This window comes from Alligator mississippiensis, chromosome 11, assembly GCF_030867095.1.
Source record: "Alligator mississippiensis isolate rAllMis1 chromosome 11, rAllMis1, whole genome shotgun sequence".
NCBI classification, from domain to species: domain Eukaryota; kingdom Metazoa; phylum Chordata; order Crocodylia; family Alligatoridae; genus Alligator; species Alligator mississippiensis.
The window spans coordinates 64,701,443-64,717,803 of NC_081834.1; the positions used below are offsets into that span (position 1 = coordinate 64,701,443).

General features: G+C 56.3%; 2 protein-coding genes across 8 annotated transcripts in view; both read right to left on the reverse strand.

Annotated features, from left to right (window-relative positions):
- Positions 1-6,144: 6,144 nt before the first annotated feature.
- On the reverse strand, positions 6,145-8,622 carry LOC132243766 (antigen-presenting glycoprotein CD1d2-like). Its single transcript, XM_059714156.1, has 5 exons — positions 8,619-8,622; positions 8,050-8,358; positions 7,415-7,696; positions 6,883-7,188; positions 6,145-6,551 (listed from the first exon to the last, which is right to left on the reverse strand). The coding sequence occupies exons 1-5, from the start codon at positions 8,620-8,622 to the stop codon at positions 6,430-6,432; spliced, it is 1,023 nt and encodes a 340-aa protein (XP_059570139.1). The 3' UTR covers positions 6,145-6,429.
- Positions 8,623-11,660: 3,038 nt separating this feature from the next.
- COL11A2 (collagen type XI alpha 2 chain) overlaps positions 11,661-16,361 on the reverse strand; it is a 36,589-nt gene continuing 31,888 nt past the window's right edge. For all 7 annotated transcript variants that reach the window (XM_019498366.2, XM_019498365.2, XM_014604499.3 and 4 more), the window contains 10 exons: positions 16,232-16,285; positions 16,032-16,139; positions 15,787-15,840; positions 15,674-15,709; positions 15,507-15,560; positions 15,142-15,430; positions 14,314-14,426; positions 14,062-14,130; positions 13,546-13,779; positions 11,661-12,737 (listed from right to left, as the gene is read on the reverse strand). In XM_019498366.2, the coding sequence (XP_019353911.2) occupies positions 12,591-12,737; positions 13,546-13,779; positions 14,062-14,130; positions 14,314-14,426; positions 15,142-15,430; positions 15,507-15,560; positions 15,674-15,709; positions 15,787-15,840; positions 16,032-16,139; positions 16,232-16,285 (1,158 nt within the window). In that variant the 3' untranslated portion in view covers positions 11,661-12,590. The remainder of the gene's footprint in view (positions 12,738-13,545; positions 13,780-14,061; positions 14,131-14,313; positions 14,427-15,141; positions 15,431-15,506; positions 15,561-15,673; positions 15,710-15,786; positions 15,841-16,031; positions 16,140-16,231; positions 16,286-16,361) is intronic.

A 16,361-nucleotide genomic window follows, 5' to 3' on the forward strand; every position in this document is an offset into this window, starting at 1 on the left:
TAACCCGATAGCAGGCTCAGTGAGAAAAGAGCTATCAAAACTAGAGAAATGGGTGGCAGGCAAACTACTCTGGGTTCTTTGGATAAAGATGTGTTCTGTGTACCAGATGCATTTCTGCAGTTACGTGATCAGTGGTCTTCTTGGATAGTCTCTGGGCATAAATCCTGCACAAGGAAAAAGGGAAGGAAATGAGTCACTCTGGAAGGGTTGTTATTGACATACAAAGCTTTAACTAAAGAGGTACAACAAAATGAATAGTAGTTTAAGACTGCAAAAAGTGAGACAGAGAAACTATGGGAAGCAGCAGCCATCACACAGGCACGAATGAATGCAGTGCAAGGGATGTCTTTAAAAGACACACTGGAAATTGCAAAATTAGAAAATCATGTGTAAATTCTCCAGAACTAAAAGGAGAAAGCAGATAAAGAAATAGCACTGTGGAAACAGAAGGCACCGGATGAAAAAAGCACAGTGTGGGCCATTTGAAAAGATTCTCAAGGTAGAACTGGGTCTGATCAATCGGTGCCGCCAGAAAATGAAGGAAATTGAAGCTTATTTAAAGAGTCATGAGGAATTATGGCAGCTGTACAGCAAGAATGTATGGGGGGAGGGGTCTACCAAAAATTAGTTAGAAGACTGGGATGATGACAGGCCAAACCTAGATCCTCTCTATTATGATTATGAAGATGATCATTGGGGTGCAGCTCCCTGTCAACCATCTGTGTATTCTCCCTTTAGGAGCGAGTTGCAAGGGTTAAACAATGCTTGTCAGGCACCTATGGCTCCTATTGTTAAAAGGTACACTTGTCATGCAAGCATGGTGGGGGGAAAAATAGGCAAACGACCACCCACACTAGTCAGTTCCTATCTGCACAGGAGGCAGTTATCACTGCTAAAAACATGGGACCCTTACAGGAATAATTTATGGGCTTGGCTCTATTCCCTAAACCAGGTACAAAAGTCAGACAAGCTGACAGCGGGAGTTATGGTAAAAATTGTAAAGGCAGCCTGGGGAGAAAATAGTTCCTTACCATCTAAAGGTTTATCATACCAGGTTTACCATAAAAATGTTTATCAGGCCAAGAAACAAATCTACTGGCCATCTTGAGAGACGTTGCAAGGGTGTTTGTGGAAAATGACAGGACACTGTCCATGGTGGCCAGGCATGTGCAAGAACAAGGTGAGGATGAGCAAATATTTGTAAATAAGATGTGGCTGGCCTTCTAGATGGCAGTCAAGTAAACAGGTCTCAGGAGACCTGTTCTATTCTTCCAGTCAGCAGATGCGGATGGCGCCACAAGGCATGCATCGGTGAGGTCAACCAGCAGCTTCGGAGCTGGTGTTACCAGGCGGGCCTTGGATACTTGGACCATGACCCACATTTCCATACAGAGGACATGCTCAGGTGGGACAGGTTTCATCTCTCCCTGAAAGTTAAGTGTGTTTTCTCTTCCAGGCTGGCTGATCTCATATGGCAAGCTTTAAAATAGGTTAGCTGGGGGACGGGGAAGCAGAGCAACATGAGGACACTTCGTCATCAAGCCAGGGGATGTGTGCAAGTAGTACCCAGATAAGTGACAGGGGCCAGGGTAGGTTTAAGAACAAGGGGGCGGTACATGCACCTACAGGAGGCCTCAAATGCCTCTACACAAATGCTCAAAGCATGAGGAATAAGCAGGAGGAACTCACCCTCCTGCTAGCTAGCAAAAACCCAGATCTAGTGGGGCTTACAGAAACCTGGTGAGATTTTACCCACAACTGGACAGTGGACATCAGGGGCTATAGGCTGTATAAAGCAGGGAAAGGTGGGGTGGGGATGTAGTGCTCTACATCAAAGAGCAATACACGTCCTCAATGGTCAGGATGGGGTCAGAAGAGGGGCAAACTGAGGTGCTCTGGGTGAGAATGCAAGGGGGTCATGGTGAAAGGGACTTGATAGTGGGCATCTACTCCAGCCTGCCTCACCAGGGGGACAAGCTGGACCTGAAGTTCTCAGGTCAGCTCACGGAGGCTGTAAGAACAAGGGATGTGGTGGCCATGGGTGACCTAAACTACCCAGGCACCTGCTGGGAGGAGCAGTCAGCCAGGTCTGACTACTCACATAGTTTCCTAGCCAGGATACAGGACCTCCACATACCCAGGAGGTGCACAGCCCCACCAGGGGAAATGACTTGCTGGACTTGGTCCTTGTCACAGGCGACGACCTGGTGAGGGGTCTGCGAGTACTCGACCACGTGTGTGTTAGTGATCATCGCCTGCTGGAATTTACTATCCCGTGCAGGGTGGTGAAAGCAAGCAGCAAGGCAAAAGTCCTCAACTTCAGGAGGGCCGACTGCAACGAACTAAGAAGGTTAGTAGAAGAGGCATTGGGGTCTCGGAGCTTTGGTGAGAAGGGAGTCCAAGACAGGTGCTTGTTCCTCAAGGAGACGATCCTCCGAGCTCAAAGGGAGTCAGTCCCAATGAGCACCAAGGCGGGCAGGAGTGCTAAAAAAAAACCCCATGGCTTGGCAAAGACATCTAAGAATGCCTGAGGGCAAAAAAGGAGACGTACAAACAGTGGAAGCAAGGGGCGATCACCAAGGAGGATTACACCTCCATTGCTCAGGACTGCAGGGAAGCTGTTAGGAAGGCCAAGGCCAAGATGGAGACAGGGCTAGTGACCAGAATTAGGGATAACAAAAAGTCCTTTTTCAAATACATAGGGAGTAAGAAGAAGGCATTGGGTAATGTGGAGCCCCTACAGGACAGGCTTGGCAATCTGGTGATTGCAGCAAATGAAAAAGCTGACCTCTTTAATGAATTCTTAGCCTCCATATTCCTGGACAGGGTCCAAGACATCTCCCCCACTAGGATTACGAACAGATCCAGGGGAGGCACCGCCATGCCTAGGGTCAGGGACATACTATTTAGGGAACTTCTGGAGGGGCTGGACATGTTTAAATCAGTAGGTCCAGAGGCTCTTCACCCAAAGGTGCTGAGGGAATTGGCGGGGGTCATAGCAGGACCCCTGGCACAAGTCTATGAGTGCTTGTGGGGCTCTGGCCAGATACCAGCGGGCCAATGTGGGAAAAGGGCCAATGTGGAAAAGGGCCAATGTGGTCCCTATTTACCAGAAGGGGAGAAAGGAGGACCCCAGCAACTATAAACCAGTCAGCCTTACCTTGGTCCTTAGGAAGACCTTTGAGAAAATCATCAAGGAGCATATCTGCAAGGGCCCAGCAGGGGAGGTAATGCTCAGGGGCAACCAACATGGGTTCACTGAGGGCATATCCTGCCTGCCTAACATGGTTTCCTTTTATGATCAGGTCACAAAGTCCCTGGACGAGGACATCGAGGTGGATGTCGTCTACCTGGACTTTAAGAAGGCCTTTGACTCGGTTTTCCACCACATTCTCTTAAAAAAACTAGGCAACTGTGCCTACACAGTCAGATGGGTGGCAAATTGGCTAGATGGTTGCACCCAGAGAGTGGTGGTAGACAGGTTGTTTGTGGGCAGTGGGGTCCCCCAGGGCTCGGTCCTGGGGCCTGCACTGTTCAACATCTTTATCAGTGATCTGGATGTGGGTGTGGAAGGCACGCTGTGGAAATTCGCTGATAACACCAAGTTGTGGGGCGAGGTGGGCACGCTGAGCGGGGGAGCCAGGGGGGCCAGAATCCAGCTAGATCTAGACAGGTTACAGAGGTGGGCAAGTGAGAATAGGATGGAGTTCGATGCAGACAAGTGCCAGGTGCTGCATCTAGGGAGAAGGAACCAGCAACACGCCTATAGGCTGGGGAACACTCCTCGTGTCAAACAGTGGCAGAAAGGGATCTTGGATTCATTGTTGACTCCAGGATGAACATGAGCTGCCAATGTAAGGCCAACCACACCTTGCTGTGCATCTACAGATGCATCACAAGCAGGTCCAGGGAGGTGATCCTTCCCCTCTGTGCAGTGCTGGTCAGGCCACAGTTGGAGTGCTGTGTCCAGTTCTGGGCGCCGCACTTCAAGAGGGATGTGGACAGCATGGAGAGGGTCCAGAGGAGGGGCACTCGCATGGTCAAGGGACAGCGGGTCAGGCCCTACGAAGAGAAGCTAAAGGGCCTGAATCTATTCAGCCTCCACAAGAGAAGGACCTCCTCCATGAGAGGGGAACTGGTGGCCATCTATAAACTCACCAGGGGGGACCAGCAGGAATTGAGGGAGGCTCTGTTCCCCAGGGCACCACCCAGGGTTACTAGGAATAATGGCCACAAATTGTTAGAGAGCAGGTTCAGGCTGGACATCAGGAGACATTACTTTACAGTTAGGGCTGCCAGGCTCTGGAACGGGCTCCCAAGGGAGGTGGTGCTCTCTCCTACCTTGGGGGTCTTCAAGAGGAGGCTGGACAGCTATTTGGCTGGGGTGATATGATCCCGGCACCCATTCCTGCCCAGGGCAGGGGGTCAGGCCTGATGATCTGTTTAGGTCCCTTCCGAACCAAAGCACTATGAAACTATGAGAGGAAAGATCTGAGGGATGCTAATCCATTATACAAGCAGCTCCTGTTTAGAGCATTCAACAGGGAAACAAAAAGTAATCTCAAGGCACCACAGTTGAGAATCCCTGCCCTAAATCATCCCCACCCTTCTCAAACCGCTCCAACAACACAGAGCTTCCCTGGGCATCTAGTCTCCCAGCTCGCTCCTCCTGAGCAGGTCAGTCATTGTTGCCACCAGCGGGGCTTAGGCCCAAACAGCTCATTGCACATATTTCCCCCACGCAAGGACAGGAGAAAAGCTGTGCCAGGCACAGACCCCAGTACTCTGGCCTCTCCCTGACAAGACAGCAGAAAGGAAATGCTGGGGAGGATGCAGCACCAAGCTCCTCCTCTGTGGGCTTTCACTAGAACCAGAGCTCCCTCCCCCTGCCTGGTCCTGCTTCCCCCGCCCAATGCCAATGGCTGGCCCATGACCTATAGACCCACACCTCAGATCAAGTCTTGCCCTCCTGCAGTAATGACCTCAAGCCACAGCCTCACCTGGCATCAGGATCAAACACCATGAAGGGCAAGCCCTGTTGATCTCCAGAGCCAGGCCCTCACCTACCTACAGGCTCCTACCCAGGTCCACTCCCTCCCCCAGGATTGTGCCCAGCCTGGGGGAGCCTGACCTGGGAGCAAGGGTGGCTCATTCCCCATCACTCCTCCCTGCAGGCCATGGGGGGTCTGCCTTGCTGCCCCAGCCTGGCAGCCGATTTCCCCAGTAGCAGGACTGGGGCCATCTCAGTGCAGAGCCAGGGGTGGAGCCAGGTCCCAGCCTCTTCTCTGCACCTGGGCCTTGTGGGGAGCTGCAGCTCTGCGGTGTAACTGCTGCACTTCCTGATGGGCCCAGGCCTTGGCACACCTGCCTGCCTGAGCCACGGGTGCCAAGATGGGTGTGGGCAGCACCCCACAGCAGCCTGGGGGCACAAGAAGTCCCTGAAGTACACTAGGGGTCAGTAGGAACTGCTGTGTCTCAAGGGGGCAGAAGGGGCCCTCTCCTAGGCAGCCCCTGTTGCCCTAGGTCCTATGTTAAACAATGTTGCTCTAGCCCAGGGGGAGGCAGCAAGGCTGGAACAGCTGGAGCAGCCAGGGAACCCTTCCCTGTGCTGGCAGGCAACTTCCTGTGGGCAGGAAGATAAAGGGAGAGGTTGGAGTGGGCGGGTATGAGAGCAGTCCCATCCCTGCTCCTGGCTGCAACAATGTCTCAGCTTTCTTTCCTCCTCCCTTGACTCTCCCTGGTGTTGGCAGCCCAGCTATATACACGGAGGGTCCAAGCTGGCGCATGCATGGGGGCTTGTGCAAGGGCAGAGGTGGGCATTGCCCTACCACTGACCTTTGCTTTCCCCAAGCCTTCCTCATGCCATCTCCCGCATCCCCTGTTCCACTCCCCATGGAGCCCCACACCCTCTGGTGGAGAGCGCGATCACTGCTTGTATCAGCACCTTGCCTGGGCCAAGATGCAGCTGCCTCTGGGGCCATTAGGGGCAGAATTAGAAAAGACATAATAAGGAGCAGCCAGAATTAATCCCAAGGGTTTTATTTTAGATACCTCAGCTCGGAGGGAGCCCAGGTATCCCGGCTCCCAACCCCCTTTGCCCCCACTCCCCTCCCCAACCTGGTACAGAACCCAGGTGCCCTGGCTCCCATGCCAGCCTCTCTCTAACTGCACCCCAGCCTCATTCTCCTCCCAGAGCTGGCATGGTACCCAGGTGTCCAGGCTCCTAGCCTGACCAACCCCTTCTTGCTGACCCACAGGTGTTGGGCCTGGCTGGTCTTGCTTAGTCAGAGACCCCCAGCCACTGAAGACCAAGGGCAGTGGGTAGCAGCTGCAGCCCTGGGCTGCTCCTCTTCTCTGGGTGCACAGATCCTGCAGGAAGAGAAAGAGGATGGTGAGCTCGGGGAGCTAGGTTCACCATCCTTTTGTCCCCTAGGGTAGGGAGAGGGACTCACAGTGTCTCCTCCACAACAGGATGGCTGCCAGGCCAGCTGTAGCCAGCAAGGAGATGGAAATACCCAAAATCAGGCCCACATCCCAGTGCCTGCTGAGCCCTAAAAGAGGTGGGGAACAGTGGTAGAACCACAGCAACCCATCACCTGCCTCCCAAGACCCGCTGCCTCCTCTGCTCCCCACTCAACCCCTGTGCAAAGCTTGGACAGAGCTCAGGTGTCCAAGCTGCCTACCCTGCTCCACCAAACCCCCTAGTCTACCGATTCCACCCCTGCAGCCCCCATGCCATTCAGAGCTCCACACTGAAGCCCTGGCAACACCCAAGGCAGAAGGATGGGGTAGGGAGCTGAAGCCAGCCACAGGTGGCAGCTGCTGGTTCCAGGAGGTCTGACCCTTCCCCATCACTAAGAGCATCCCCTCACACCCATCTACCCCTGCACCAAGCCCAAGGCATGATGAGGCTGTGGCCTCCCAGACTGCTGTGCTCCACATGGCAGGCGTAGTGGTGCCCAGCAGATGGGTCAATGGCCAGGACAATGCGCAGCTGATAGGTCAGGTCAGCGTTGGGCAGGAGGCCACTGGAACTGAGCCCCGGGCCTGGAGGCACCTCCTCACCATCCTGCAACCAGGCCACATGGATGGGTTGCGGGTAGAAGCCAGTGACCCAGCAAACCAACATCAGTGGGAGTTCTGGGGCAACAGGAGGCTGCTGGGCAAACACCACGGCCACCAGGAGTTCTGGGGAGGGCAGAGAAAGGCCAGATCAAGGTATCCATGGTCCCAGAGGCACCTGCATCTCCAGCTGCATGAGGGTTACTAATGGAGGTGGCTCACCACAGAAGCAGCTGCATCTCAGTCCAGGCAGGGCCTCGACATGCAAGCAGCCAGTGCTTTTTCCCCCAAAGGCAGCTGCACATCAGCCTGGGGGGTGGAGGGACTGATCCCAGTGTGGGTCTGGACTCACCCTGCCTCTTCAGCACTTCCTTCCCATAGTAGGCAAAGCTCTGGGCCTCAGAGACACAGAGGTCCTGGAGCAGGAACCGCAGATGGCTTGCTATGCCCTGGTCCTGGCTGTAGTACTCATAAACTCGCTGGGCCAGTTCATCCCCTGGCATGACTGTCCACTCGCCTGTGGCCAGGTCATAGCTCACAAAGTCCTGCCTGTCCCGGGCAGTCTGGCAAAAGGTGTGGAAGGTGCCATTGGGGAGGATCTCACAGCCCAAGAGGATCTGGATCACAAAGGTGACTGGAAGAGGAGTGGTGTTAACAGGCACTGTCAGGCCCAAGGGAAGAGGCATGGGGCTACCAGGAAGGCTACAAGATAGTGGCATGGTGCCAGGGCCACCCCATCCCATCTTCACGGCTGGACGACCACTTCAGCTTTGCAAGATCCTCCTGAAATCTTCTCTGACAGCCGTTAAAATACCCAGGCTGTGTCAGGGCCTCCCCAGTCAAGATGGGGTGACCCCTGCACCCACCCACCAGAGTGTTGTCTAGGGCCAGGCACAAGAACCCCAGTGGCCCCAATCCTGCCAGGTGGGGGATACCTGCAACGAGCACATCAGTACTCAGTCCCCACCCCAAACTCCTCATACTCACAGCCCACGCCTGCCTCCTGCACTAACACAGTAATCCTCTGGCTGATGAGCGCAAGGTAGAGATGTATTTCTTGCTCCAGGTCTCCCCACTGCTTGGGGGATAGCCCCTGGTGGGCCCAGGGCTGGTGGAAGTGAATGGGGCAAGTGCCACAGTCCATGGCATGGGTGGGAATATCGCTCAGCAGTGCAGTGCCCTGGGTATCAGATGTCCTGGTGCCGGTGTCATGGAAGTGCATGGTCACCAGCATTCGAAAGGTGTGGGGCTCCGTGGGGGGTGGCAAGGAGGACAAGGGGGTTGGCAAGGGGAAGGCTGTTGAGAAAGGAAGGGTGAGTGGTGGGGCAATGCCCACCCCGCCTGTGCACAAGAACTCCACCACACGTGCAGCCCCTCAAACCCTCCCGGGCACTAGCTACAGGATCAGGGCCCTCCACGCACCGAGCAGGACCTCCCATGCCATGGAGAGCCCAAGGAGGAGGAGAGGAAACCACAGCATAATTTCAGGGTTGCCAAGAGTGGATCTGTGCTAGCTCTCTCAGCCACTGACACCAACTTCTCCTTTTGCTTCCTACCCATGGAGGTCACCCCTTGTGCTGGGCCAATCATCTGCTGGGGGAGTGGAGCGGTCCGGGGGAGGGGAGGGGAGGGGTCCCCACCCTGCCCTGGCTGCCCAGGCCTACTGCCTCCCACCAAGCTGGGCCAATGTTTAAGCCCCATGTCTGTATAGGACTGGGGGCAACCAGGGCTGCCTAGGAGATTGTCACAGCTGCCCCCCATGCAGCACAGCACTTCCTACTATCCCCCTAATGTACTGCTTATGTGCCCTGAAGTTGCTGGGGGATGCTACTTACCCCACAGCTGTTCCCCCCCCCCCCCCAATCACTGCTCCAGCAGGCAGGTGCGCTAGGGCTGGGCCCTGTGAGGAAGCACAGCAGTTATACCATAGAGCAACAGCTCCCCACAGGCCCCAGGTGCAGGGAGAGACCAGGACCCCGGCTCCACACCTAGCTCTGTACTGAGAGGGCCCCAATCCTGCTGACTGGGGACTTGGCTGCTGGACCACAGGAGCAGAGCTGAGCCCCCAATGGCCTGCAGGGAGGTTGTGATGGAGAATGAGCCACCCCCACCCCCAGGACAGGCTCCCCAGCCCAGGCAAGATCCTGGGGTGGAGCAGAGGGGTGAGGCAGGGGGAGATGGGCAGGAGCCTGTGGGAGGGCCAGGGCCTGGCCTGGAGATCAGCACGACATGCCCCACATGGCCTCTGCACTTGGTGCCAGGGGATGCTGTAGCCTGAGGCCATCACTGAACAGCGACAAGATCCACCCCTATGCCTGGGTTCCCCGGTCACAAGCAGGGTATTGGCACCAGGCGGGGAAGTGAAACCAGGAAGTGGGAGGGAGCTCCAGTTCCAGTGGGAGCCCACAGAGGAGGAACTTGGCACTGTGCCTCTCCAGTAACTCCTTCCCGCTGCCTTCTCATGGAGTCGCTGAGGCACTGGGGTCTGTGCCTGGCAGGGCTTTGCTAACCCACTGCTCGGGGGGAATCCTTACAATGAGTCATGTGGGGTCTCAGCCTTGTCAGCAGCACCTGGTGTCCAACCTGTGCTGGACAGAGTGACCTGGGAGGTCCCCAAGGGCATAAAGCAGGGTATGACTCCTCTGATGCCTTCTTCCCTGCTCCTCCTCTGTTGCAGCCCCCAGCCTGGGCCCTGGGCCCCTGTCCTGAAAGAAACATCCAGGCTGGATGCCCCACAGCCTCTGCAGACAGAAGCTAGCTCCTTAGCCATGTCCTAGGACCTCAAGATCAAGGTCATAGCTCTGCCCTGGGAAGCCACTTTGCACCCCATTCCCTGCTGCTGGGGTGCAAGCAAAAAAGGGTTAATCCCTCAGGGCTCCCCGTTTTGCTGATGGGCAGCTTGACCTCGTTTTGCTCTTTCCTTCCCCAGCAGCCACCTGTCCATGAGTGCGGGCTGCATTCCCACCATGCTTACTGCACCCAAAACCAGATCTCCACTACAGGTCCCTGAGATGCCCCTTTTCCCTGCAGGAAATGCCTGTTTCCAGTCCCTGCTCCCACCAGGAATAGCTGTCTGAATGAGTGCTGACAAATGTACACTGGGGGGGGGATTATCCCAGATGCCCACACAAGGTTGTGGGGGGTGGGGGCAGTGCCTGGATGAACAGCAGCACGTTGGGGATGGAACTGGGGGTCTTGGTGAATCCCAGTCTCTTTAGGACCCTGCAGTGTGATGCAGCTGCACTGAAGTAAAGGTTTGTGTATGTATGGATGGAAGCATTTTAGGTGCCAGATGTGAGGTGGTAGCACCTGTCTGCTGCATGCTGGTTTGCGCTGATCTAGAGCATCAGGTGGGGTTTTAGGCCCCACATTTGACAAGGCCATGGAGATGTTTGAGAGGCAACAAGGATGATGGAGAGCTTGGGAAGCAAGGCCTACAAGGAGCTGAGCACATTCAGCTGGCAGAAAAGGCACTGGAGAGGAGATATGATAGCAGTCTGAAGGGCTGCCAGAAAAAATAGCAAAAGCGCTGTTTCTGCTTTTCTGCAGAGAGCAGGACACAGCCCCATGGCTTGAGGATGAAGCCAAGTTGGTTTAGGTTGGACATCAGGGAAATGCCTTCCCTGCTACAGCTGGGGGCAGTAGACTAGGTGCCTGGGGAAGCTGCGGACCCCCCCCATCACTGGAGGAGCTCGGCAAGGGGTTGGAGAGGCACTGGTTGGGGATGATTTAGAGCAGGGATTCTCAGCTGGGATTCCTTGGGTCCTTCTGGGGGGATGCCTCCCAGTAGACACACTGGGTGCACATATACAGCTCTCCAGATCACCCCAAGTGGCTTCAAACAAGAACTCAGAGCAACAAGACCTCTGCCAGGCTGCCACTTTCAGAGCCCTCTGCCATAGAACAAAGCCACCTTTTATTTTTCCACAATGAAAAACAAAGGAGTGAAAACTAAGTGCTGGCATTTCCTGAGGGGTGCCTTACGCCTAGCATGGGGATGCCCTGAACCTAATAACGAGGTACCCTGAGCTATCAGAGGATGACTTGAACCTAACATGGACTCCCTTGACCCCAATAGTGGGGTGGCCCTGCATCTAACAGGGGGGTGCCTTGAGCCTAACAGGGATGTGTTGAGCAGAACAAGAGGTGTTTTGATCTAACATGGGGGTATCTTGAATCTAACAAACAGATGCCTCAAGTCTAACAAGGGTGCACTGAGTTTAACAAGGAGTGCCCTGAGCCTAACGGGGGTACCCTGAGCCTAACAAAAAGTGGAGAAGGACTCCACATCCACGCACGCCTTGTGGTTGTGGGTGTGGACAAATGTCTCCTTAAACTGCATTAATGTGGGTGGGGAGTGGTTAGCGCACAGCAGCTGTACCGAGATATGGCTGTCATTGCTATATCTGGCTGCATCCTAGAAAAGGCAATGAGAGCTATGTTCCTAGGGGATGTGCAGTGGGGTCAGGAAGTATATAGAGGACCTGGGGAGGTGTAGGGAGTTCATGGGGTATGACATCTATGACTTCTATGAATCTATGACATCCTGGACAGGATTGGGGAGGGAGGAAGACAAGTGGGAAACAGACACCGCAAGGGAAGGAGCAAAATTATAGATTATATATTACAATAGGCCTTAAAAAATTACTTACAAAACATTACACGGGCCACCGGGCCAGCACCTGGGGCACTGCCGCCTCTGCCGTCTCCCAAGACCAAGCAGCCAAGGCAGCCGCCCCCTTCACCAGCAGCCCCCAGAAAATAGACTTTATTTTATTTTACTCTCATTTCAACTCTTCTCCTCTCCCCTTCCCTCCCCCCCTCCGCTGAGTGTCAGGCTCGGCCCCCCCTGCCCACCTTCCCCAGCATAGAGTGATACCCCCCACCAAAGGGATCCTAGCCACCGACTCCATTAAATAATAGAATTAAGTTAAAAACAATTAAAAAAAACACAGTACAAATGTCCTTTCCTTCATCCATGGGAGCAGGGGGGGAAGGAGGGTCCAACGTTGACATCATACACCCGCAGCCATGCTCATTTGCATGATTGGTGGGCGATGGGGAGCTGCTCCTGAACTGGATCGGCACCTGACATTAATGAGTTGGCGGCATGGAGACAGGTGGCACCCGGGAGCTGGGGGTGGAGGAAGCACTGGCTGAGAAAGCAGGTGGGGTGGTTTCTACCCGACCCCCAGCAGGGCTCAGGCCTGATCACTGGCAGGGCAAGGAGGCCTGGAGAAGCCACCCCAGCCCTCCAGCTGCTGCCCCATAGGCTCTGTCCATGGTGCTGATGTGACCTGGCATCAGGACAACCAGCTCTGAGGCCCCAGTCCGAGGGGCAGGGGGGCCGTGGCTGGCAGACAGAAATAGGTCTCACAGTAGCAGCTCTCTGCATCACAAGGTCCTTCGTGGACAGCTTGGTTCCTTGGCTCTGGGTGCGAGCGTAACGTTGGCCCCTCTAGGAGGGCATGGGGGTGGATTAGGAGGGGAGACCAGGGCCGGGGTTGGAGTCGGGTTCATATTCGGTCCTAGCCGAGGAAACAGACAGGCCCCAGCGTGAAGCCAAAGCGCTGGCCAGACTCCCCGAAGTCAACCACGCGCACATCCGCAAGTGGCAGCTGCTCCACCCGTGGTGTGTGCACTTCCAGCACCGTCCGCTCTGGCCCCTTCCGTGCCTGCCATGGGGAGGAGGCAAGAGTGAGGAGTCGTGAAGAAGGGTTGCCCAGAAGCAGAGGGTTCTAGGACCTCCTGTGGTCTATTTAGTGCCCCTCCAGTCTAGTGTAAGCATCCACCCACCTACCCACCCATCCAGCAGCACAACCATTCACCTACCAACCCCCCACACACCCAACCATCTACCCACCAATAAACTCTCCATCCATCTATGCATCCCATGTACCAATCCACCCCCAATCATTCATCCATCCAACAACCCATCCATCACACACCCACTTTATCATCCCCCATCCATCCACCCTCCCATCCCATGTACTCACTCACCCTCCAATCCATCCACCCACCCACCCCAAACACCCGCTCATCCATCCATCCATCATCTGCCCATCCTGCATCCTCTGCCTCTCCATCCATCTACCTATCCATCCATCTGTCTTTGCGTCCATCCATCCATCTTCATCCATCCATCCGTCCATTCATATATCCATCTGTCCATATACCTTTACATGCGTCTGTACATCCATGCACTCATGATTCCATCCATTCTATCTGTGCGTACATCTATCCGACTGTCAGTCTATCTGTCCATACATGTTTCCATCCATCCACCCACCCATCCACCCATCCAATGCTTCAAACCCAATACATCCATCCACCCACCAACCCAGTCATCCCCCCATTCTTCCTGCTTCCCTTGTCTCTTCACTCTTCCATCCCTTCTCACCCAGCACTGGGTCTCACATCTCCATCCCTCTGTCCCTCCCTCCCTCTCTCTTGTCCATCCACCTGTCCTGCCCCTAGCCTCACCGCACAGCCGTCCATGAGGGCTTTGATGTAGGGGCTGGTGTCGTGGCTGAGGTCATCTTCATTGGCACCACGGAAGTGCAGGGCATGGAGATAACCAGCAGTGCCAGGGCCTTGCCAGGCCACCGAGCGGTGGCAGTGGTAGGTGAAGTTCTGGTGGGCAGCAACACTGAGCAGCCGCAGGAAGGTGAGCTGCACCACACCCAGTGCCTGCCCCTCAGCATCCATGTACGAGAACTTGGGGCAGGGAGAGAGAAAGGGGAAGACACTGTCAGGGGAGGAGCTGGGAGTTGGACAGATGAGGAGACCCCGAACAGACTAGAGCACAGAGCACCCAGACAGACTGGAAGAGCTATGGATGGGCAAACCCAAAACAGATGGGTAGACATACCAAGGCAGAACCAAGGTAAGATACATGGGCTTGTGGACAGGGAGATCCTGCATGGACAGACGGAGCTCAGGACAGCCCCCTACACACTCCCAGCCCCCACCATGTGCTGAGGCAAGCTGGGTATTCACCTTGCTGCCTTGCTGGAACTGGCTGTACCAGGTCTGAGGCTTCTCATCCTCCCACGCTGACATCGGGACCTGAAGGGGAGACCCCAAAGGACAAACAGATGACCTCAGCAAGGGCAGTGGTGCCAGGGGGTCCCCTCCATCCCCTCCCTTCCCAGAGAACCCAAGAATCTAGGTTCCCTGCCCCCATCCGCTTTCACCCCGCCCCCAGCCCTGCTCCCCTCTCAGAGAACCCAGTCATCCGACCCTACTCACCACTTCTATCTCCTTGGAGGGGAAAACGCAAGTCTCACCACCAGCCGTGAAGTTACAGAAAACCTTGAAAGCATCACGGGCGCAGCCCTGGTTGGGGTCAATCCAGTACTCGCCTGGGGAGCAAGGGAAAATGGGACAGCATCAGGGCACAGCCCCTCCCCACCCTACTCTGGGCCCAACCCAACCTGGCCAGGGAATGCCCCCCCCCCGCACTGGCCTTCTTGCAGCACAGACCCCCGTGTGCCCCCCTGTCTGCAGAAGAGGAATCATGTGAGAAAGTGCTCAGTGCTGGGAAGCAAGCACCACCCCTAGCGTCCCCTAGGGGGCCTGCCCCAGCCCTGTCTGCTCAGCTAGAGCACCCCCTCCTGGATGTGCCCCCCAGCACAGCACCTGGGGTGGAGGGGTTGTCCCAGCACTACCTACTCGACCACAGCAGTCCCTGCTGGACCCCCCAGCAGCACAAAAAACCCTAGTGCTCCTGGGGGCTGCCCCAGCCCTGTCTGCTCAGCTAGAGCGCCCTCTGCTGGACCCCCTGCAATGTAGCACCCCTCAGTGTCCCTGGCCTGCAAGAGAGGGATGGTGTGAGCAAGTGCTCAGTGCTGGGGAGCAAGCACCACCACAGCACAACGTCCCTTAAGGGCCTACCTCAGCCTGCCTGCCTGGCCAGAGAGCCCCACACAGGACCCCCAGAGCGCAGTGCCCGCTAGTGGCTCCTGCCTGCAGGAAAGGAATTGTGCCAGGGAGTGCTCAGTGCCAGGGGGAAAAGCACTGCATGCAGCACAGCGTTCCCTCCCCTCCCCCCTGTCCCTTCTCCACTGCAGAGCTCACCGTCAGGCAGGCCAGGCCGGCAGAGCTGCAGATCTTGGCAAGTGCGTGCAGGGCTGTCACGGGTGCCATCGGGGCGCCGCAGCTGCTCGATCTCCTGCTTGATGGCATGCAGGGAGCCAAACACCTCCTCCATGCCCTCAGCTGTCCGTGCCCGTCTCCCCAGCCCAGCCTCATCCTCAGCCTCCTCCTCCTTCTCCTCCTCTTCCATGAGGCGGCTGGCATCAATGGAGCGCTTGCTCTTCTTGGGCAACTGGATGGGCAGGGGCTGGATCACCTCCCCAGGGGGGCCCTGCAGAGGACAGAAACCCTGTCAGCAGGGGCAGGGGGGCAGGGGCAGCTGGAGGGGGGCAGGGAAAGTTACTCACCGGGTGTCCAGGGGGGCCAGGGGTACCACGCTCACCCTTGGGTCCTGCTGGACCCTGGAGGGAAAGGAGGGAGATGTCAGGCCGCAGCAGGGACAAAGCTGGAATGTTAGGCCATAACAGGGGCACAGGGAGGCCCCAGTGGGGAAGGGGATGGGGTGGGCACTTACCATGGCTCCCTTGGCACCTTTGGGCCCAGCAGGTCCCTGCAAAGCAATGACAGGAGGGTCAGACCTGGGACGGTGACATAGAGGTCAGGGGTCGGGGGTCAGGGGTCACTCACGGGAAGTCCAGGGGGTCCGGCAGGGCCCAGGGGGCCAGTGGCTCCAGGGATGCCCTGCGGGAAGGAAAGCAGAGGTGATGGGGACAACCGGAGACACACTTTGACTCCCCAACATGCACCCTGCAGCAGCCCTTCCTAGCCCCCCACCCCTCCCAGAGCTGGAGAGAACCTAAGTGCCCAGACTCCTTGCTCCAACCCAGGAAATGCCCTCCCCGCTCCACCACACACTTCCACCTCCTACTCACGGTCTCTCCCTTCTGTCCCGTGGTGCCCTGGGGCCCGGGCAGGCCGCGGTCTCCCTTCTCTCCCTGCTCTCCTGGGGGCCCAATGAGGCCAATGAGTCCTGGGTGGCCCTGCAAAGAGACCCAGCATATAACATGCATGTCAGACGTGCCAAGGCACATGCATATGCCTCGCATAGTGGCTGTGCCCCCCTCACTCTCACCTTTTCGCCCTTGGCTCCGGTGTCTCCCTTAAGGCCAGGCAGCCCTGGAGGACCCTGTGGGGGGGAAGACATGGTCATGGTCATGGTTATGGTCATGGTCATGGTCAAAATCCCTGGGGGAAGAAACGGG